Here is a 22,527-nt window from a genome sequence, read left to right on the forward strand (position 1 = left end):
AAGTTCTTCTGATTGCTCACAGATGCTGCTACCTGTCGGATCAAAAAAATACATGTGGCATTGTAATTCATACAATGACCGCAGGTGGCAGTTAGGTCGCTAGTGAAACAGATGATGCCGAAATTAGTAACGTCTGCAACTCAAATGTGAGGTGGGGACGTAATTCAACTATATTCAACTCATTTTTATGATAAGTTCTCGTTTCATAATGCCGTCGGATAATTCTTCATGCCCTAAACCAGTGTAAGTTAGTCCTCCGGTTCTCTTAAGGGTGTTACATGTAGATATTTTGAACGTAATTTTGGACTTTGTTTACAGCATGACAAAACTTATGCAGTGGCTGTTAGGGGCGACAATCTTCTTCTCCTTTTGGGTTTCGATAGTCACTGGGCAGTGGAAGACTTCGCTTACTCAAGAGTGGATGCATTTAATTATCCCATTCCCGTTGATTGCCATCTTGATGTTTGGGGTAAGTTCCCGGTCTGGTGAAAATTTGTTGACGTTGATCTCAATAAAGCCAATCATTTTATTTTTTATCAAAAGGTGTATGCAGGTGTGGTTGTGTTATGGAGAGTTTACACTTTTAATGACTGCGAAGAAGCTGCTAAGGAGCTATTAGAGGTATGTTATGTTGATGGTAACATCATTTGGTCCTAATAAGGGACATCCAGCTCAATGTCAGGTACATAGTTAAAGAAAGGTAATTGATCACATATCAAAGTAGCTGAAATCATCTGATTGAGAATGTTACGCATTTTGGGGTCTTAAAAAATAGGGAACATTGCATCTGTGCCCTCATATCAAATAGGGCTAATAATAGAATTGTCAATCAATTGGGTAACTCTGCAGGTCGTGGAATTGTGCCCTGAATGTCCGTGATAATAGAGAATAAACCATAGAAAATCATATTTATTACTATAATCAAAGGATGATTTTTCCTAATTCCAAGTAAGTTTATGATCGATTTTTTAACAGGTTATAATGTATTTTATGATGAACCAATCAATGCCTGATTGAGGTCACATAATCATTATGAGTTACCATAATGCTAGGTAAACATTTCATAACGTTAAATACCCACCCATTCAGGTGTGCCATGGTCAAATAACACTTATAAATTTTTTGCCTCAAAAGTTATAATATATACATTCCTAGCCAAAACAAATTTAAAAAAATAAAATGTAAATAATAACCTGTAATAAACAAAAAACACTAGTAATATTTTACTGCTATAAAAAGTTACGGAAAGTGCGTTCCTGCACTGCTAATTTTGCTATGACGTCACTGTACACATTATCAGGAAATTATTGCAGCTGGACTTGAAATGCTTGGAATCTAATTTCCTTCCACTGAGGAAAAATTCTTAGATAAGAAAGTTAAGTCATGAATGGATCACTGGAAGAAGGATTCACTCCAGGATACTGGAGTGAATCCTTCTTCATAGGCAACATTTAGTGAATCTCCTGAGACTTGATCTGTCGCAAGGAGGCAGGCATTCTGCTAAACAACAAAGGTTTTTGTCCTGTAGATGGAAATTGCTCAAGATTTAACAATCACTCACGCTACCATCAAATAGTCCTATGGTTTGGGTTGATGTGTTGGCTTCCCACCCAGAGGGTCTGCATTCAAATCTCAACAGTGGCAAATGACTTTTCAATGTGTGCCTGATTGTTTGAATGATTTTTTAAGAGCACTTATGTATGGCACTGCCCTCAGTGCCTTTCATAAAGAGCAAGCGAATGCTTATGTTGGGTTTCTTTCAACTCTCCGCTATTAACCCTAATGGCTTACTATGAGCCACTATGATTGAAAGTATGTGTATATACTACCACCGCTTCTTAGAATACCAATGCATTACCAAAGGTCAATGAAAATAAAGGGGTTTAATAATGTGTGCGTCACAGTTGACCACCATTTCATGTTCATTAGAAAATTGAGTCAAGTCATAAGAATATAGTTATCCAAAATTTATAAATGTGAGCATGAGAAAAAAATAGTCTTAAGTAATGTAAAAGACTACCTCTTTGAAGACTACATCTGAGACTAGTCTGTAATGGAGTCAGTTCAGAGATAAAACTCTTGATCATATCTCAAAAATCCATCACCAGTGGATGAACCACCACCCCTCCTCCTGAATGCAATCCTTTTCCAACTGAACTTGTACCTCCCTCTATGCTATTTTCAACCAGGGATAGTCATTCTCCTCACACTTCCTCTACCTGAGCAGGTTGTATTAAGGCTAGTCATACACTGGAAGCGTTATCAGGTGGGTTCACTCTCACACAACACTAGCAGCTTCGCTGGATGAATCCCATAACACAGAGTCAGATATACCTACGTCTACTGCTGGTGGCAACCTGTGCTGAGCTTAAGGCTCACTCTCATGCTACACATCCTGTTTGGGTTGCATCTGTTGCTCATACATAGTTGCTTGACCTGAGACGGTACAGTGTATTGATTGGTATATGTGTGTTCTGAAATACTTTTCTCTATACTATTCAAAATAGTTGGGCATAAATAAATTATAAATTGAAAATATAATATTCAAAAAGGTTGGCATTCATTTTCCAAATCCATAATCAAATGGTTCTTCTCACCCATCGTCGTCCTCTTCTGATAAATTGGGTTCACCCATCAAAACCTTTTCTTTTAGACTATAGTACACATGTACTGTGTGTCTTTATTAGTATCTTAGGACATAAATTTTATATTTCAATTAAATTTTAATTTGAATGGTTGTTCTCTGATTAATGTTGTAATAATTTTATTTTCTTACAGCAAATATCAGAAGCAAAGGAAGACTTGAAAAGGAAGGGTATGAAATTTGAAGAAGTCTCCAAGTAATTTACATTCCTGAACCCGTGGTGATCTCTATTCAAGTGTGATTTGACTGAAGAATATTTAACATGTGGTTGAGGAATCAAAGATTGCTCTTCCATGATTGGCATTCCTTGATTTTGCTCCCTTATTATTTGAGGGAAGCTAACATCAGGGTTGGCTTTTCTCATATTTTTTTTTTCATTGCTAAAATATATTTATATTCAATCACATTTTACCAGAAATGAATATTCTTTGATGGTTATGATGATATGAAGACTTAGCGCGGAGTGTCCAAAAAAAGATTCTGGCAAAATGTGTTTGAATTATTTTGAAGTGAATAAAGGACTTGGTTTGTATGTGGAGCCTAGTGTGGACGTCAAGAACATTTTGTGTGAATGAATGATCCATTGGTTCTGAGCAGCTGAGGGGCTGTTGTTAACTTGTTAAAAGTGAAATCTGTGAATTCAAAAGAACATGTATGATATTTTTTTAGATTCAATAACTTAATAACATGTCATCAGCACTGGCTTAATATTCACGTGTTTTTATGAGCTAAAAATATTTATACAAATTGTATTTTCTGCATTAACAACACCGTTCCCAAGTTCCGGTTCATATAATGCATATGCAATACATTTCCTTTCCTTCATTTTCCATCACATTCCCTGAATTTATTGACAAGTCTGGTAATGTACGTGTAAGGTCTGATTATCGGAAAATGAATGTTTAGCTTTGTGCAGTTTTGTCAAATTTTCGGAATCTCCTTAATAATTGGCAGAGCCACTGACCTTTATAATATCAGCAGTGATAGGTAAACTAATAGGAATACGTACTTCCTACTGATATTTCATTGCTCAAATGAATATCAAAATTGGTCACTCATTACGTCAGTCTCAATGAATGCTAGCCTAAGCTATTAAACCGTCAAACATCAGAAGTAACATTTTTTTTCTCCTACCAAAAATGCTGTATCACATTGATCAATTTATTTTATTCATCTCTATAACCTTTCCATCATACTTACAGAACAGTTGCTCAGCCCTTTTCGACCCAATTAGTTGAAAACATTTCTCTAACATGTTGAACATGGAAGTTGGCCAGAGATTCCTCACTACTCTAGTTTATAAATAATTCAGCATGTTTTTGAATGTCATTTACAGTTCGATTACAACTCAGGAATATCTCTTGTCATCAATAAAACTGGACTAGAATAGTGCAATGTCAAGGTCTCTTACTCTTATGGCAAGGAATCTATGTTTAAAAATTGAACCAATGAAAATTCTAATTGCCAGCTAAGAATCAAAAGGTTTACCTTTGAATTTTAAACTGGAAAAATTTATCAGCATGAAAGACACATCAATATTCGGTCTGCATCAGCCTCAAATAAGAGGCTTCATGTTAGTTGATGTGGGCCTTTCCTCAGGTAAGTTTGAGCTTTCTCTGCTTTAAATATATGTATGTGAGAAACTCATCGGCCATCACCTCTCTTCTTCCATGGTGTGCAGTCTGTTTTAGGCATGATGCTGGCCTATTTTTAGACCTGCACAAATGGGACTTGGAAAAACAGCTGGGACAGCTGAAAGGTTCAATCACCACTACCCACATTGAAAGCATTATAAATTGACCAGACATTTATCAGTACGTTGTGTCTCCCTTGTTGAAACTAATAAGTCATTCCATCAAGGTAATTCTTTACATTCAACATTAGAATTGTCTTACCACATGGAGGATTCTAAACATTGATTTTCTTCCTCCAGTAATTATATTATACTAAATAAGGTATAAATTGAGTATGTCTGTATTTCATGATCATTATTTTGATACATTGTATTGTTGAATGAAATTTTTCTCACTCCTGCTGTCCTTGACTAGGACTATAAATTTTGGCATCCCATCAACAACAGTACACCTGGAATAAAATTAAAATATTTTGAGTAATTTTGATAATTAAAGACATGCATTATTTTCAGAAAATAAACACTCTAAGGATACTATTCCACATAAGCACATTAAAATGAATTCCCTGGTGAACACCTGACTTGTTAGTAATTTCATACGTAACTTGGGGGTTGGGGGATTAAGGTGCAACTGATACCGTGGTGTGTGGGGGTATGATATACCCAACAGGATAAGCGGTAGGTGCGAGATTAATAAATTGCGGAATTTGAAAGATAAATGGTGAGTTTTACGGCTTTCTTAGGGATATTTTATTCATCCTTACACTATTCTATTAGTAATATCAATCAAGTAAAATGGATTAAACTTAAAAAATTCTCTGAGCTCTGGGGGGGGGGGGGGGGGGTTTATCCCCCAAAACCCCCCCTTGCTGCACCACTGAACGCCGCTGCTTAACCATGGAACTTTGTAATAAAGTTTACTTTGTAACCCCCAGGACTAGAACTGAGATTCGTAATAACAATTCTTTTCCTATAAATTGGATTAGCCTTTCTGTTGTGACCAACGATTTTCTTCATAAAAACAAGAACTTCATAATAACGTTGTTCGTATTAACGAGAGTCCACAGTAGGACCCTAGATTCAGCTTACAATTAGCATGCAGGACATTAAAAATATTGAATTAGAAAACAGTCATTAGATTTATAGAGGATAGATTAGAATATATTTGAACTTACCTTTTATCAGATAGCACCTTACCAAGAGTTGACGATAATTTGATTTCATGGATTTCTCGTGAGCTCTGATCACCTTCGAAATAACAGGCTAAATTCTCAATCTTGTATTTTCCTTCTTGATCCCATTCTGCTCTCTCAGCAAACATCTCACCTAACTGTGAGTGAAATCTGGAAAAAGTTGGAGAGTGACAAATAAATTTAATTGCATGAAAACTAAGGCGTTCACAACAGGCTCCTTTTCTAACCTTAAAAGCTTTTAGATATCTAAAAACATTTTTAGCTTACACGCACAATGTTTGGATTATTTTGCACGGTAGAATTTTTTTAATTAAGGAAGTTCACTTATGATAAGAATATAATTCTAGCCATTCAATTGTTAACAAAGGAATCATAGGAATATTTAAGATAAGCACAACATATTTTACTAAATAGCATTTCAACACCTGTGCTTTTATAAGGGCCATGTCCACCTTGATAGTGATTAAATCAAATTGACAATCAAACTTCACATGAGAATGCCTATTTGCCTATCAACGGACCTGCACCAAAGCTGCAAAACATTTATGTGAGTCTTCTTGGGATTTCCATCAGTTTAATTCATTGTATATCACCAATGTTTCAATAATCAACTCGCCCATCGTCATCAGAATGAAAGAATAATTTTGACTTCACCAAAAACGTTAAGATACAATGAAATAAACCAATTTTGTTCAGTCAAAATTATTCTTCCACCCTCGTGATGGTGGATAAGTCATTCATTGAAATGTTGGTGCTATACAACAAATTAAACCGGTAGAAATCCCAAGATGACTTCCTGCAACACATTTGCCGGGAAATATTTACTTCATATTTTGCAAAAGACTAGTTCACCATCTACTCATGCAGCCAACATGTTTTTACCACAGGTGTATGAAGACAGTGTCAGTACGCAAAGAGAGAGTGTGATGTAGATACAGAGGAAGGCTATGGGTTGGGGTATTAATAAAAGAGATGGTAGGAGATAAATTAAGCATGTATACCTTTCACCGTACACAAAAAAGACAATGCCAAGTTGTACACAATGTACACTAATTTTGTGGTTGGTTTTTTTGAAAGGGAAGAAAAATTTATTCTCCCTATTGAAATCTACACGATGCACATCATGGTTTCATGCAGCTCAATGTGAGTTGAGTGTAAGTGCCCCTTCACATTATGACACTGAGTGGCACCACAGGTGTAAATACATTGAGAGCAACGGGAGCCTTCTCACTATCAGGGCTATTCTGTATCTTTGGGGCGCTTTATTGCGCCGCCGCTATTTCCCTCTTTCAAATGGCATCGATTTTGATTCAGCAAATAGCATCGCGTTATGTTACACCGATTTTGGGGGGCGTAATATATCGCCCCCGTGAAATCTGTAGTCGGTATGAAAATTAGTGTAGGGCAAATAATACAAGTCGAGTAACTCATTAAGTTATTTATAAATATCTTATTATTAGACATGATAATGATGAAAATCTCTTTTTTTAAATTATTCCATCGTTATCTAGCGGTCAGCGAAAGCCAATTTTAGGTTTTATGATTTTACCTACAAATCCAAGATCTCCGAGAGCAAGATACAAATGACGGTCGAAAACAGTTCCGCGCATTGCAGACGACGAAAATTTCTTACAGTACTTATGATCAAGCTCATCAGCAGAGAATAGGATTTAACATGAAAATATCTCTCCTTCCTTCATAAATGCCCTTGCGAGCACTCTATCACACAGCACAGACAGCACCGCTGAAATTGACAATGCATTATACTAATGTATACTAATTAATAAGTACTTACCGTGATTTCCAACGGAAGAAAGGGGCAAATAAACAGGATGATTGATCGAAACAAGGAAACATTTAATGAATTATTCATCATAAAACTGCATACATTTCATTTCAACATCATTCCTCCGGCGGCATATCACAAATTTACACTGTACCGCAGTATATTTAGTCCGAGTCATATCAACGCTAAGTTGTTTGAAATAACATGGAAATGGTATCAAAATGCAAACATGATAACACTTCCATAATCATTGCTCGAGAAATTGGTATTAGAAACCGTAAAGTATGTCACACGAGTTCACAATCACAACACTCGCGATGATTCCTTCCATGACATCCGCGTAATCTATAAAACAGCTGTTTTCCTCAACGAATGTATTTAAAATTGCCTAAAATGTGATTTCAAGTGACAAAAATGTTTTATAATTAAATAATTACCCTTGTGGACAACTGTGGATTAACTGTGGACATCGTAGAATTACAGCGAGCAATGAGGCAAACGATGTAAACAAGCCGTGGCTGAAGATGAACGTACTAGTAAAAATAATTTCGTCACCACTTTCGTACGCACATAAGAGTATAATCATTATAGGCGTAGGTGAACGAATAGTGCGTAGCGGACGAAGTCCTCTTCAAGACAATTATACTTGTAAATTCCGATATATTAAGCTCGAAAATTAGCGATATTCTTCCGTCGACGACTGTTTAACCCTTGAATGTAGACGCTTATTTACTTAGGCTAGAAAATGTCCGATAGAAAAAGAGCAAAATCTCCAAACACAAGCCACATCGTATTTTTAACTTCTTCCCGGGCTGCCGAGTATCCTGATAAGTTTTCGGAGTGTCTCATTTGTTTATTGCAAAGAATCGAGAAATATGATTGGACGTGTACAAAACTCCGCCCCTGGTAGGGGCCGCTATCGGAATAACGCGAGCCAAATGCTGGCGTTATTGTCGATGCTATAAAGCGACCCCAAATTCGCCTAGGGGCCGCTATTTTGAGATAGTGAATCGGGGGGGCGTAATATTACGCCAGAAATAGCATCTTCGTCGTGATAGCGGAGCCGCTATCTGTTACAGAATAGCCCTGTATGTCTCGCCGCGACCCACTGCAAGCAGCTACTTCCAGCCATCAGCGGCGAAGTTGCCCTTCAAACTATGCCTCTGCAGCAGTGCCGCAGTACAGCAAGGATTGGTTCTGTTTGGTCACCAGTGGGTGCACAAGTATTCTTGAGAGATGTTATCGCTGCCTCGCAGATTAATTAAAATGGCAACAAGTGTAGATAACACTGATACTGAACGCTTCAAAATGAGTAATGAAAATCAACCAGAGCTTTGAGATTCTTCCCATGATTCCTACAGTGACAGAGAGGCCAAAAAGAACATTTGTAAACGTTTTTATAAAAAAAATTGTAATTTTTAAGAAAACAAAAAATAAGTTTTATACAGTGCAACCTCGATATAACGACACCCCACGGTGCACTAATAAACACTCGCTATAGCGAATTGTCGCTTTACCGGAGGTGGAGCAAATAATAGCCAATATACCTGTTGCGAACAGAATACAGGAACAGGAGTGGTGCGGTGACAGATAAACATCTATCCGATAAACGTAAGCATAAATCCAGACGAAAGGCGATGTTTTTTTGCATCACTAAATTTCCTTACTCAAATAACGACTAACTATTCAAACAATTAATAAGCGCCGCACTGAATGAAAATCATGCAAAGCATTGTTTCGTCAATCATTATATTTATCGAACGACAGTTTACCACATAAATTCGAGACTGAGCACTCCATTAACTTCATTTCTAACAGATCGCTAGCAATTACAGAGGTTAAGGAGTCTTGATGAAAGTCTTCCGGAGGTGAAACCCTCGCTATGGCGAGAGTCAACACCGAAAGGGTCTCGTAAAAACGAATTTTTTAACACGCTTATTATAGGGTCAATTGACGGTGCATCGGCTATCTCTCGTAATAGCGGGGGTATCGCTATAGCCCGTACTCGCTTTAACGAGGTTCCACTGTAGTAATTTTCTGGGGCGCTGCTCTGCGGCAGTGCAGCACTGCTGAGCAGCACCAAAGCATACTTGAAAAAACCCTATTTTTGGTGTTTTCCCGCATTAGATTTAATTTGGTGTTTATTACTCCAGTGGGGACTTTCCAACGTTGAAAATGAACACGATAAAGCACCGCATCATTTCCTAGGCACTCCCCGCAAAGGACAAAAGTCGACCTTGGATTGCCTCGGAAGCTTCTTACGTCATTGCCATCTAGCAGATGATGATATTAACGGTTGCAGGGCTCCAATGACCTTGGAACTCCGACTACTCAATTACCATATAGAACATATGAAGTTATTACATGGGAACATGATTTGGAGCAACATGGTCTGTTAATGGTAAGTTCCGTCGCTGCATTCTAGCTTTGTTCGATGCTTATTGTAATACAATATCTATGTTTTGATTCAGTTCATTGAACCCTACTGTAGGCATGCATTATTATTTGCGAAACTAGACTATAAGTAGATGAATTCAAGGTCAGAATTATCTTCAATACAGTTTGTTCTATGTGAAGTCAAACGACGACTGTGTAAAATCAAAATTAGTGGCCTCCTTGAAGCTGGGGTTACCTTTCAAAAAACCATAAAATCAAGAAAAGATGTGAAATCGAAGTTTCACCATTGCAATTCCCTATGCTTTCCGGGTGGACTTGAGTGTTGCTGCGTAAAATCGAGACTTGATGTAAAATCAAAGTGCATAAAATCGAAGTTTAATTGTCGTCATAAAACTACTCACGTAACATCTTCATGCCACTGACGAACAAATTCAGTCACCGTGTGCTCAGGGTACATAAAAAGGCAGGGCCATGAGAGTCGACCATCAGTACCAAGGGTAACCTTAGCACCTTCAGCAGCAGGATGTAATGGCTCCAAGTTTGGCTCCTCATCTTCATTTTGGTGCAATTTTATCCCACGCTCCTTGATTGCTTTCATTAGTCCTTCTTTCTCACTGGTCTTGGATTTAAATTTACGAGCCTCTAAACGAAGATCCCGTTCTGCGCGTTTCTGTTGATTACAAAAGATTTTGGTATTCAAGTATAATCATACCCACTCCTTTCCAGCACATATTTCCTTATTCTTAACCTATTTCAAAAAATTTTGAATGTTTAAAGTGAATTTGAGGTAAGCATCGGAGAACTAAGCAGAGAGTGAGGGATCCATTGTGATAGTAATATGGTACTTGGGGGCAATTCATGCTCATGCGCATAATTTAAGTCTTTTCAGGAGGGAAAAGGTCTGGATTTACTAGCAATTTTTCACATGTGAATGTTTCAAATAAAAATTAAACATTTCCTTCCTAAGTTGACCATGTGATTGCCCCTCTGTTCATCAATTTCTACAAAATTTGGCAAATCATCTTCATTTGGTTAGGAACCAAAAAAACTCGAAACCTTAACCCTTAGCCTGCGGGAACGTTTTAAACGTTTTTTTCTGGGATGGCCGGGGAGAGTTAAGCCACATTTGCAATCCCTACAGTGAGTTAAAATGCACTTGGTCTCCACCCAGGTAGCAGTAAAAATTTTGGGTCACTGAATCAGGTAGTCGAACAGTGGTAAAAATGCTTAAAAATGTTTTTCCCGCAGTCAGCGTACAAAGCGTCTAAAAATGTTCCTGCAGTGTGCGAAAGATATTGCAATGTTGTAAAACTGTAATTTATAAAACATTTTTGCATTAGATATCATATCTACACAATTAAGGAAGATGAGAAAGGATGCAATGGCTCATTTTTAAAAGTCTCAAGTGGAGAAAGAATATTATTAGATTGTTTTATGAGATGTACACAAATTAGTGAATTTTACAACCACGTATTTTAAAAATCGATAGTTGACAATGTATCTACCAATCTGATATTTCTCATTTTTTCATATGTTATGGATCAGTATCAAGAGTAAGTCTCCGCAACTTACATAAAAGTTGGTAGGATGTATGTACCGACCATGTATGGATAAAAAAGGATGATAAAAATACATGCTAGGGCTCATGTTAAAGATCATAAATTGAGAATAATGGCGATCGGATTATCGGAGTAATGTGTAATTTAAAAAATTTAAATTAACTATTGATGTTTTAAAAAATTCAAATTTTCAAATGGATTTTTGACAATGCAGCTACCTTCACATTTTCCTTGTAAACCATTCATTAATGTCTAAGAAAAATTCCTAGATGCATTGTGCTCAATAGCTGGTGCATTCCAACCAACTCTTATGTAACTTGTATATGTATAACTAGTAAGATGGGTTGTATCTAAAACATAAAAAAATGAGAAAAAATAGAATGACTCACAGGCCATGAAACACAGTCAAAATCAATCTAAAATTTCATTAAACAGTCCAATAATAATCTTCTTTAATTTAAGACCTTACGCTAAAATTTCAGTTTTACAACACTGCAACATCTTATAACTCGCTGGATGAATTGGAAAATGTCTAAGAGTTTTTTGGTTCCAAACAAAATGAAGATGATTTGCTATATTTGGTCGAAATCAGTTACCTCAAGGCTCAATTTTGCCAACTCTCTCATCAAATTTGGGGGTAATGACGTGATCATAAATGGGAAAATTTAATACCTACCTTTCCAAGAACAGCATCAGCACGAATTTTTAAAGCTTTAGCGTCAGTAGGGTTTCTAGACAAAAACTCATCACAGTGGACAAGACAATCATCAAACATTCCCATTTTCCAGCAACATTGGGCTGCACGCATCCTTGCTTTGGGATGAGACTCATCCAATTTTAGACAGGCTTTAGCATCACTCAATGATGACCTAAAAGCAAGGAAAATGTACTACTCTATGTACATTATAGGCAGAAACATTTCATTTTCATCCTATACTGCAACAGCGTGAAAAATAGAGTAAAATTATGAGTTTCCAGAAAATCATGCCATGAGGTCCTTACACATGAAAGAATTTTGAAAATCTTAGCAAAGGTTTTATATGAAATCGAATGATTCATTGATGAAAATTGTAAATACATTCCCCTTCTGTCCACACCATACTCTATTGCTCAATAGTAAATTTATACGAAAACATGCAGTTATACATAGCCCAGGCACATGACTAATTTTATTCTCTGTGGCCCCTACCCACAATATATCTGCTGAGGAGGCCACTAGGTCTATCCTCATGAATAGGGAACTTGATGCATGGCCTTGATTGCTTGTTTTTGACCCGAAAAGAAAACCTTTTAGCAGCAGAGGAGTTCCCCAAAAACAAAATGCCATACGAAACATGAGGATGGAGTTATGCACAATGCCAGCCCTCAGGCCTTATCTCTAGATGATATTGTCCAATCCTGATCAGCCTCCTGTCCTTTATAATTTTGAGCTAAACAATGGTCAACTGAGACAACTCCACTTTTTAGATACTGTAAGGCAACATGAAGGACTCTGCCATCTTCTGACACTCCATTTTTCGTTACAGTTAGTAATATTTCATAATACCAACTAATAAAGAATGATGAATTTAACTTCCAACATAATGCAACAAAATATTTACCTGAGTTAATGAAATTTATGGTTTTCCTATGCATGCAAATTGAAAATAAAACATCAGTAGAGGTATTCTGCGTAGATTTCATCTACTGATGTTTTATTTTCAATTTTCATGCTTTAGAAAACCATTTAATTGTCATTAAGTCAGCAAAATATTTCTTTGCATTATGCTGGACATACCTTTCAAGAACCCCAGAACCTACATGCCTGACATGGACCATACAATTCATATATAACCAAGTTTTGCTTTTCCCTTGTATATTTTGTTTAAGTCCACAGAAAATCCATTTTTTTGCTTTCCAAAATTATGAAAATTATTTACCTAAATCACAGTTATTTCATTCATAGTAGAATTCAATTTTGGACTCACGCTGTGAAGGAGTATTTTAATCCTTCTAGGGTCTCGGACAGGGGTGCCAACTTAAAAAAAAAACTGAGGGTCTTGCCCCTGGAAATATAAATAGTAAGTTTTACAGTTTTTTTAAAGCAATTTAGAATGGTCATATGATCAACATTAGAACCATGAAAACTCTACTCTTGATAACTGGACACTAAGGGGAAAATCAACAAGCTTGACACATTTTCTCCTCACCCCCATAATGTATTTTTGAGGGGGCTTGGGCCCCCTCAGGCCCTATGGAGTTGGCGCCACTGGTCTCGGATAGTGTTGATAGTGGCCAAGGAAAGGGATCAGCATCCTTAGGACAGGTGTGAACCTCTGCCTTCCATCAACACAAGAGCTTCATTCAGGTGAGTGCAGAAAATTTTCAAGGCACTCATACCACAGAAGAATTTCCCTTCGCGAGGTTCCGATATGAAATTGCTAATAGGAAAGGAAAAATAAATTCTTACCTGTAATTACCAAGCATGAATTGTGATGCTGAACGGTTATTGAGAAGCTGTGCCTGCAATTCTTTGTCGTTGCACTTGGCCTTAAGACCTTCTGTGTAGCTAAGAATGGCTAGACGATAATTTTTGTATTTAAAATTAAAGTTCCCATCTTCTTTATAATTGGCAGCCAATTCTACAATGGGAAACAGAAAAGTCTAATAATTAATATGAAAAGATTAAAAATAAGCTATGCATCAAATATTAAATAGAAACATATTCATAAACACATATTTCAAAAGCTTGATGAGAAACCAGAGTATAGCACTGGTCACCAATGTTAATGGCAGAATAATCTGAAAAAAATAATCCAATGATGACCATTTTTGGATTAGTTCCCTCTTGTTTAAAATTTTCCTGCATCCTCTGGAAATTTTCTGTGAATATTTTAGATTTTACATTTGATTCACCAACCACATGTAAGATACCCAACACTCTACTTCAGTGACATATGAAAGGTACTTTCTCTTTCCTTGAGAGCATACTCAAAGCCATATCATCTCAAAGATGTTAAAATTAGGAACCACACAATATGATAATTTGAGGAAATTCTAAAAGGAAATTCATTACATAATATCTATGCTTGAAGACTATTTACATAGGGAACTAAATGATATAAATTCATTTCAAAATAGTAAAAATGTGAAGTAATCAAGCTTAATTATTTTAACTTGGGCTCTTTAGAATATCTAAAACCATTGCATGTTAAATATTCAGTTACATGTCATCAGACATTTAAGTTCATGTGTGCTGTGAAAAACAGTTCAACGTGAAAAAAATGGATATGCGGTAATATTCCATAGAATATAATACATATTGACAAAATCAAAAGCAGAAAAAGAAGATTGATTTATTTTTTCAAAAGTTCCTTTTATTAATGAATATTCAATATTGCAAAGTCAATGTTTTATATCTGTGTCAATAAATTAAAATTTTTTTATTCAATTCATGAACTTCATTTATTACTTGAAAACTATTCACAACTTGATGCACTGAATTGTTGATGCATTGGCGACGCATAAAATATTTAGGCCAACCTTCTATTAAATTGGAAAAATTACTCAAAGTAATCAACATAAAACCGGCCTTTTACAATAATTCTAACCTGAAGAGCATGCTACCTTCAGTCAAGGACCCCATTGACTCAGCCCTCAAGAGCGGGGCCTACCAATTAAGGTGTGGTGATTGTGACTCCAAATACATAGGACAAACAGGAAGAAGTCTGACCGTACGAGCGGAGGAACACCGGCGCGATTACTACAACAACACTGGGATGTCCCAATTCACTACCCATCTTCGGGAGGAAGGCCACCAAGCGGATTTTACCCCGGAATTACTGCACCGAGTCAAGAAAGGAACACAGCTGGACATCAGAGAACAGTTGGAAATTTTAAAAATTGTAAAGAGGAAAGAACCCATTGCTAATGACCACCTTTTCCCTTTCCACTCCCCCCTCCTAGACATTCCACTATTACACGCCAAAAAATCCTTGTGATGCCAACCCACGCTCCCCTCTGTAACTACCTCTGGTTTTTTCCCCTATCTCTTCCCACCTTCCCCCTTCCTGTCACTTACCTCCCCTCTCCCCTCCAATCACCCGACCACAGAGTATATATCCCGGCAAATTCTTATGTGTATCACTAGTCTTGAAAATGGTACAGTGTAAACGAAACTAGTCGGCAATAAAGTGTATGTTTTGTAGAAAAGCAAAGTAATTTTCTTTCCAACCATATTCACAACTTGTTCAACCTAACACAGTCCCTGAACATTTGCTTTCCATTATACAATTTATTCTCTAACCATATCCCATCTATATAAGAGGTATATACAAGTGGATGGCGCGAAAGGAAAAGGAAGACCCCGAACAAAATGAATGGAACAGGTAAAAAAAGATGTGAAAGAGAAGAAATACGTCAGTGAGAAAAGATAAGCTGATAGGAGAATTAGTGGAGAGCTGCGTCAAACCAATCTTCGGATTGTTGACCAGTGATGGTGATGATGAACACACCAATACACTGGGCTAATTGACATAGTTCTCAAATGTTCCCAATAACAACTAAGAAAAAGAACAGCTGCTACACCGTACTTGGCATAATTCAAATACTCTTCCTTATCTATAAACTGAGTGACATTACATAAGACCCAAGTCACCCTTATTCATAATAGAATCTCGAAATTATCGAGTTGCTTAAGCTTATGCCAATAGAGGCTGACTTGTTATCGATTTGACTTCAGTAAGTCTTGTAATTAATATACTTATGATATGATACCATGGAAATTTATTCCTAACTTAACTGTAATTTATCATAAGTATTCTATGAAGTTAAAGAATCTAAAATTAGGCAGTACTGGAAGTCTTGGAAAATGTATGCATTTTTATGAGACGTAAACTCGGCTAAGAATATATTGATGGACTACAAAGAAAAAAATCATAAATATATAGAGAAATATAACAACTGATGGAAGAAACCCTAAAATATAATAAATTGGTTTGCGGACGAAAGCAGTAAAAGGTTGGTATACCCTATGAGCTAATGAGATACTAAGTAACAACAACGGCTCAATGGAAATGTAATAATAGGAGTGGTAGATATTAGTTTCCATATACCGACAGGTAATCACTTACCACTGCAACAGGACAGCCAGAAAAATATCGTAAAGAACGTCGCAGTATGCGGAGAAACTCCTGATTTTCGTCATTTTCAACTAATGATTGCACAAAAATCTAATTATCATCGGAAATATCGAACATATTAGTAATCTCCGAATGTTCAACTTTTAAATTCACGCTCACATTGTCTTTCCGGAATTAGATACTTAACTGACAACATACGGCACCGCACATCTATCGCATAGGTACAGAGACATATATTCAGGAACACTGCATTCTTTTAAAGGCACAAACTCACTAATATTGCTTCTAAGCATAGGAGCGTTGAATATCCTTAGATAAAGAAATCCTACACAACACACCGAGTAATTAATACGCGGGATATAACTAATACACACCTTCTGGGGTATTTTCTGCAGCATCGTATTTCAGCTTTTGTAATCCTTCTACAAGAGGTGAATTAACATCGTCACTACTGGGAGCTTGCGTCATAAAAAACGGATGTTTTTCCATTTCCTGAAAATTTATGAGTTGAAAGTGAGACAAATTATAAGATATAATTTATCCGTACATCAAAACAGTATTTATAGAAAATCACCTCCTCCCAACGATCCTCTGGCCATCCTTCAGTGTACGATTTCTTTTCAAGTCCATCAATGTATTCATCCAATTCCTTGTCCAACTTTTTGCAAAGTTCCAGCCGCTCTTCTTCCGACATCGAAGACTTAGACTCCTTCGAATCCATTATAGTAGACTGAAGAGAAACAAGTCCTTCAATCACCAAAATGTAGAAAATATCACTTCAAAACATTAAAAAACATAAGTGCGCTGTGCCACACTGTGCCATATGATCCCCGTGGTTCAAATCCCACCAGTCGCTAAACGATGTTCAGTTGTTAAAACAGATGCGGGCGGGAGTTCAGAATCTCAAAAGAATCTCCTGTTTTGACGGTATCACGCAAAGTGAATGGGGTAAAATGTAATGTAATTCATTAACGGGTAGTTTAACTGTTTCAAGATACTTACAAATTGGTATTCAATCAACATTATTTCACAGTTTAAGTGGTTTAAGTTTATATCACTCTTTCGATCGCAGACGACGCGTAGTGCATTGTGGACGTTGAAAAGTTGAAAACCCTGAAAACACTTCCGGGTTATTCCAAACTTCCGGTGTATGTATTTCCTGAAGGCGGGACCTGAAACGCTGTTTTATAATATTAAGGTGACACTAAGGTTTGCTGCTTCCTGTTGAGTGTACTCTGCAAGATATTCGTGGTCGCGTGTGATTTTAAATTTGTAGTTTTAAGATTTTAATTTCATTTTACCGTGGACATGTGCGACGAAAATACAAGCGTGGCCAAACCAGCCGGCGAAATAGTTAGCGTGAACTCCTATTTGAAAGACTTCTCAGGATTTGAAAATACACGTATACTCAGTGAAAATACTCAAGCTAAAACCATAAATTTATTAGGGAATTTCCAAGGGAAATCTGGGCAAGCAATTGTTTTGCTTCAGAAGTCTTGTTTTATTCATGATCACCTGCCCAATCTTTTAACCGGAAAAACAATTTTGAATAAGCAGTTTGATAATGACATCTACGGCACTTACGACTGTCAGCCTCCCCCTGAACTGAATGGTAAAACATAATTTCTGGAACGATGACTTAAGTGTATTTATTTCATCTAAAAATACTGTCCATTTTCAGGAATTACTGCTACAATTATTCACCCAGCGACAGAGAAGCACATTGCTAAATATGAAGCCAAGCCTCATCATGTCATAGAGGAAACCCCTGCCTTGTATCAGTCGGTAACTCTTCCTCATTTGAAAGCTGAACAGTTCAACCTTCAGGTGATGCCCCTTTTATTTGTTTTATTTCACGTTTTCATCGGGGAATTTGCGGTGTGCTTATCGAGTGTTATGTGTGCCTTATGTTTCAGTAATTGAAGTCACAGGAGAATCATAAATAGTGTGATGTCTTGCGGAGATAATGTAGGATTCGTCTTCCCTTGATAACCGCATCATTGACGCTATGGTCCTGTTGAATATTGTATTTCCGCTTCTCTCACCCAGAAGCCCTTCCATTTTATCCCACGATAGTATTATAAAATTATAGTAGAAAGTATCAAAGTATGGTAAATTATTTTTCTGCTCCAAAGTGGCTATTTCACCTTGATATTTATCAGCTGGTATACGTCAGGGTGTTTACTTTGCCTGTATTGACTAATGTCACTGTTAGGTCATTTCATTGTTCTTCGTGTGGAGTGGCTAACCTTGTTTTGATATCAATCTTCCCAACCAGAAAATTCTGGTCCTCAATATTTGTAGTTACATTTATTTCGCCAAAAGAATAGGTGTTTTTCGGGTCTCAATGTATTTCATCTTAGTTAAGTTATCACCGAATACTGAGATGAGCAAATGCTTTGCCACTACTCTTTTCATGAAGTTACTCATATTCCTTATCCATTCTTCCTTATTTTGGTTATAATATCAGCTTGTATTTGCAATTTTTCTATGGCAGAGAGACTTTTATTATAGACAAAAAAAATGTCCTGAATTATTCTTTATCATTGCTTTAGTGATAATTAGCTGCTTTTATATACAGGTTATTGAACAATAATGCCTTAGTTTCTTCATGCAGTACACTACCTACTCTTATGTGAAGTCAGGTGATCTGTGCTGGTGATTTTACCTACTTCTTATAAAATGAAGCACATTACTTACCTTGCAAAATAGTTGCATGGTATTTGCTCCTTTTGTAACAAGAATGCCAATGCATAGATATCTTTATCTCTGAAGGATATCAGTATGTCGATACTTCTTCAGCTTTTGGAATGTGACGGAGAAAATTGACAGGATTACCGTATATAAAAGCCATACCACATTGGGGCTGGTACCAGGAGCTGGCAGCCATCTTACCAATGAATTTTCCTAACACTAATTTTCGTACAAGTTGAAACATGATATTCTCACAAAATGTGCAGCGGTGATTGTGCCATCAGTAAGGAAATTTGTGTGCCTTAAATATGCCTGGAGGCCGCAGCCATGGAATTTACTGTTAGTGCACATGTCTTTACTAGTATTGTAGTATTCAATCTGGAGCAACACGAAAGTGCTAAGGGCTACTTTTTGGGTCTCCGATTTTAGTCCTTGCAATGAATTTGTATTTTATATTATTTAAATTTGATTACTGATGTTAGAATGGTTATATCTTACAGTGGGTGTATAACATAATTGAGGGGACAGCAGAGCAAGATCGAGTAGTGTATGCATCTCCATCCAGTGAGGAAAAAACTGGTTTTATTTTGGTTCCGGATCTGAAGTGGGATGGAAAGAATCTAGAAAATCTGCACTTAATTGCCATTCCATATTCAAAAGGAATACTTTCATTGAGAGATTTAACAAGTGACCATTTGCCATTGCTGCTGAACATTGACACTCAAGGAAAGGTGGGTGTTAGAGAATATTTTTCTATATAAATTAGCTAGTAGCGTGCGTTAATGTTGGTATTTTATAATAATTGGACACATTCAGGAGGAGCGAGCACTCGGCTCTCGCTCACCACATGAGCAGACCTTGCTATGTAGTATATTTTTCAGCCTCCCGGAATGGAAGAAGTTGATTGGGCTCTACATAATTGGGAAGTTGATTTGGCTTTACATTGGGCATTTGAATCGAACAACACATCCTTGACCACCTAGAATTAATGTATGAGCTCCCACCAATCAGTGATGAGTGCTCAGGCTAGTAGCTGCCAAAAAGACTGCTCAGAGAAATGACTAAGCTACTACCAGTTGCAATCAGGGAAAATTCCACAGCTGCTGCAGTAGAGTTCTTGAGCGCTCACTCCCACTAAATGAGCTCATTTTCAATTAATTTGCCTTGCTTTTATTGAATTAATGTATTTTATTTTTATATGAAACATTGCATGTCAAGGTGAGGGATAATTCTTATTTCAGTGATGAAAGATGCTCATTTTCTAATTGGTGCCACATTCTTTTCCATTTAGAAAGCAATTGAAGAAAAGTTTGGACTACCAGCCTCTCAACTTCGAATCTTTTTCCATTACCAGCCCTCATTTTATCATTTGCATATTCATTTTACATCCCTCCGCCATGAAGCCTTCGGTAAGCTATGGAATTATGAATCCTCTAGCTATTTTATCACTAATTTGTGAGATATTAGAGTGTACGCTCTCAAATATTGCATTATCTTGAACGTGCTTGATACGATGCCACTAATAATATCGTATGAAATATTATTTCCTAGGTATTCATGCTGGTAAAGCTCATCTGCTAACCTCTGTAATCAATAACTTGGAGCTTTTGTCCACTTATTATCAAAAGGCTACCTTGCCATTTTTCTTGAAGGAATCTGATAATTTGTTCTCAAAATTTGAAGAGCATGGTAAGTTCCCTTGTTCAATTTAAGTTTATCATTGCTTCGGTTATTTTTATCTGCTTACAGTTACAATTTAGTGAAATAATTTGCATTTTACATCCATGTAAAAATGGTGTGTTTATAAGGCTAATATTTTATCTCGTAACATTTTGCAGGAATTGTGCGGAAATTTGAACTCAACCCAACCAAAGTTGAAAGTGGTGATGGCAAAGGAAATGGTGAATAGGACTCATATTAAGTCCTTGTTATGTGAGCTGAGGCCTCGGCTTTGTACAGGGAATATATTCCTTCAAACTGCTGTGCAGCTCACCAAAGTTGATGTGTCATCCAGTGCTGGATGCATCATTCTCTGCCTCGCTGGTGAAGATTGGCATGGGCTTGTGGCCATAACCTGTCCCAATCAATTCTCTATGAATCCATCGGGATTGAAAATTGAAGGTGATTCCCTAAGTTTTACTGTTATGATTGGGCCAGCTGACAAACGGGATGGATCCTCTTCAGCTCAAGTGTTGAGGTTACCCCAAAAAGAAAATAGTGCATCATCAGGTAGTAAATTTATACCTTCTTCTGTGCCCTGTCTACCAAAGTGTCGTAAATGTGGTTCACGTATTTGGGAGGATCGGGTCTGGAAATTTGACCGAGTTCTAGAATTACCCTCTACTCCAATGGAAGAAATCATTGGTGAATGGTTTTGTCATGGCCATGGTCAAACAGTATTGTGGACACCTAATCTTAAAGATTGCTTCCATGATCAGCTATCAACAGTTATTTACCTTAAAGATAGTAATCCTGGTGTTATCTCATGCCCCAAATGTCAGTCTTGTCTGGGTAGTGTTGATAAGCTTAGTATGTGTCGACTGTGGGGATATACTGTCCAATGGGAGAACATTGATGGCTCTCCTTGGCTGAACTTACCATCATCACCGTATGAAGCATTTTTGGTTGCCATGACAAAAATTATATTGGAAGAGGGTTCCCTTAAGCCTATCGTCAAAATATTAGTTGAAGCGAAGATGTCAGATGATACTGATAATTGGATGCTGTTGTGTGTGTTTAATGGTGATTTAAAAGTGCTCTTGCCAGCAGATGAGGGAGTACAAATGCAACCTCATCAGGGAAGAAAAGGTAGCAATGGAGAATCTGGAGATTCACTGGATTTACAGTGGATGGCATTGTTTAGTGAAAAAAGTGCTGAAAACAATTTTTCAAAAGAGTCTCAAGACTTGAGAAGTCATTTGAATGATCTCTCAATTAAAGTCCCGCTTTGTCCACAAAGTATGAAAAGAGTTTTATTTAAGACTGTGAGTGATCGAGTTGAAATCGGTGATTGGGAAAATAAGACTGGTATCGCTGGAGTGAAGATAACAAGGCCCATGTATCTTGCAGGAGTTGTTCATCTGGAAAAGTGGAATCAGATTTTACCTCCAAAACAAAGGTCATGTGATGGTTTTAGTATTTCTTACTTGGAATTTTGAAAATTTTGAATCTCCTTGTTTTTTATAAGAAAATTTCATATCTGTCAATTGATCAAATGCCATTTAAGTGATACCATAGATTAAATATTTGATATATAATACCTTTCATGTTTGTATTTTTCATTTGAACATATATCGCCAAGTTTATATTTATAAGCATGTGTAATGCGTTTAATTTGCACATCGAAGAAATTTTATCTCTACTCACAGGCATTGTAATTAGATGCTATTGCATAGCAAGGCTTTTGAGTGGATTTTGAGGCGTTTCAAGTTGTAAACATTCTTAATAACTGAATTATGGTTGGTTAAGGAAGTTGACCCCATTAATCGTTCAATCAAGCTC

General features: G+C 36.9%; 3 protein-coding genes across 3 annotated transcripts; 2 read left to right on the plus strand and 1 right to left on the minus strand.

Annotated features, from left to right (window-relative positions):
• Window positions 1-90: 90 nt before the first annotated feature.
• LOC124166411 (dolichol-phosphate mannosyltransferase subunit 3) lies at window positions 91-3,354 on the plus strand. Its single transcript, XM_046543935.1, has 4 exons — window positions 91-243; window positions 319-469; window positions 544-621; window positions 2,779-3,354. Exons 1-4 carry the CDS (start codon window positions 188-190, stop codon window positions 2,842-2,844), a joined length of 351 nt encoding a protein of 116 aa, XP_046399891.1. The 5' UTR covers window positions 91-187; the 3' UTR covers window positions 2,845-3,354.
• Window positions 3,355-4,595: 1,241 nt separating this feature from the next.
• On the minus strand, window positions 4,596-17,164 carry LOC124166408 (DNA polymerase interacting tetratricopeptide repeat-containing, protein of 47 kDa). Its single transcript, XM_046543933.1, has 7 exons — window positions 16,907-17,164; window positions 16,707-16,824; window positions 13,662-13,833; window positions 11,889-12,081; window positions 10,055-10,323; window positions 5,453-5,620; window positions 4,596-4,729 (listed from the first exon to the last, which is right to left on the minus strand). The coding sequence occupies exons 1-7, from the start codon at window positions 17,051-17,053 to the stop codon at window positions 4,633-4,635; spliced, it is 1,164 nt and encodes a 387-aa protein (XP_046399889.1). The 5' UTR covers window positions 17,054-17,164; the 3' UTR covers window positions 4,596-4,632.
• Window positions 17,165-17,283: 119 nt separating this feature from the next.
• On the plus strand, window positions 17,284-22,290 carry LOC124166409 (m7GpppX diphosphatase). The gene is made up of 6 exons (XM_046543934.1): window positions 17,284-17,944; window positions 18,014-18,159; window positions 19,527-19,757; window positions 20,318-20,435; window positions 20,578-20,715; window positions 20,865-22,290. Exons 1-6 carry the CDS (start codon window positions 17,641-17,643, stop codon window positions 20,933-20,935), a joined length of 1,008 nt encoding a protein of 335 aa, XP_046399890.1. The 5' UTR covers window positions 17,284-17,640; the 3' UTR covers window positions 20,936-22,290.
• Window positions 22,291-22,527: the final 237 nt, after the last annotated feature.

This window comes from Ischnura elegans, chromosome 10 (assembly GCF_921293095.1).
Source record: "Ischnura elegans chromosome 10, ioIscEleg1.1, whole genome shotgun sequence".
NCBI lineage: Eukaryota > Metazoa > Arthropoda > Insecta > Odonata > Coenagrionidae > Ischnura > Ischnura elegans.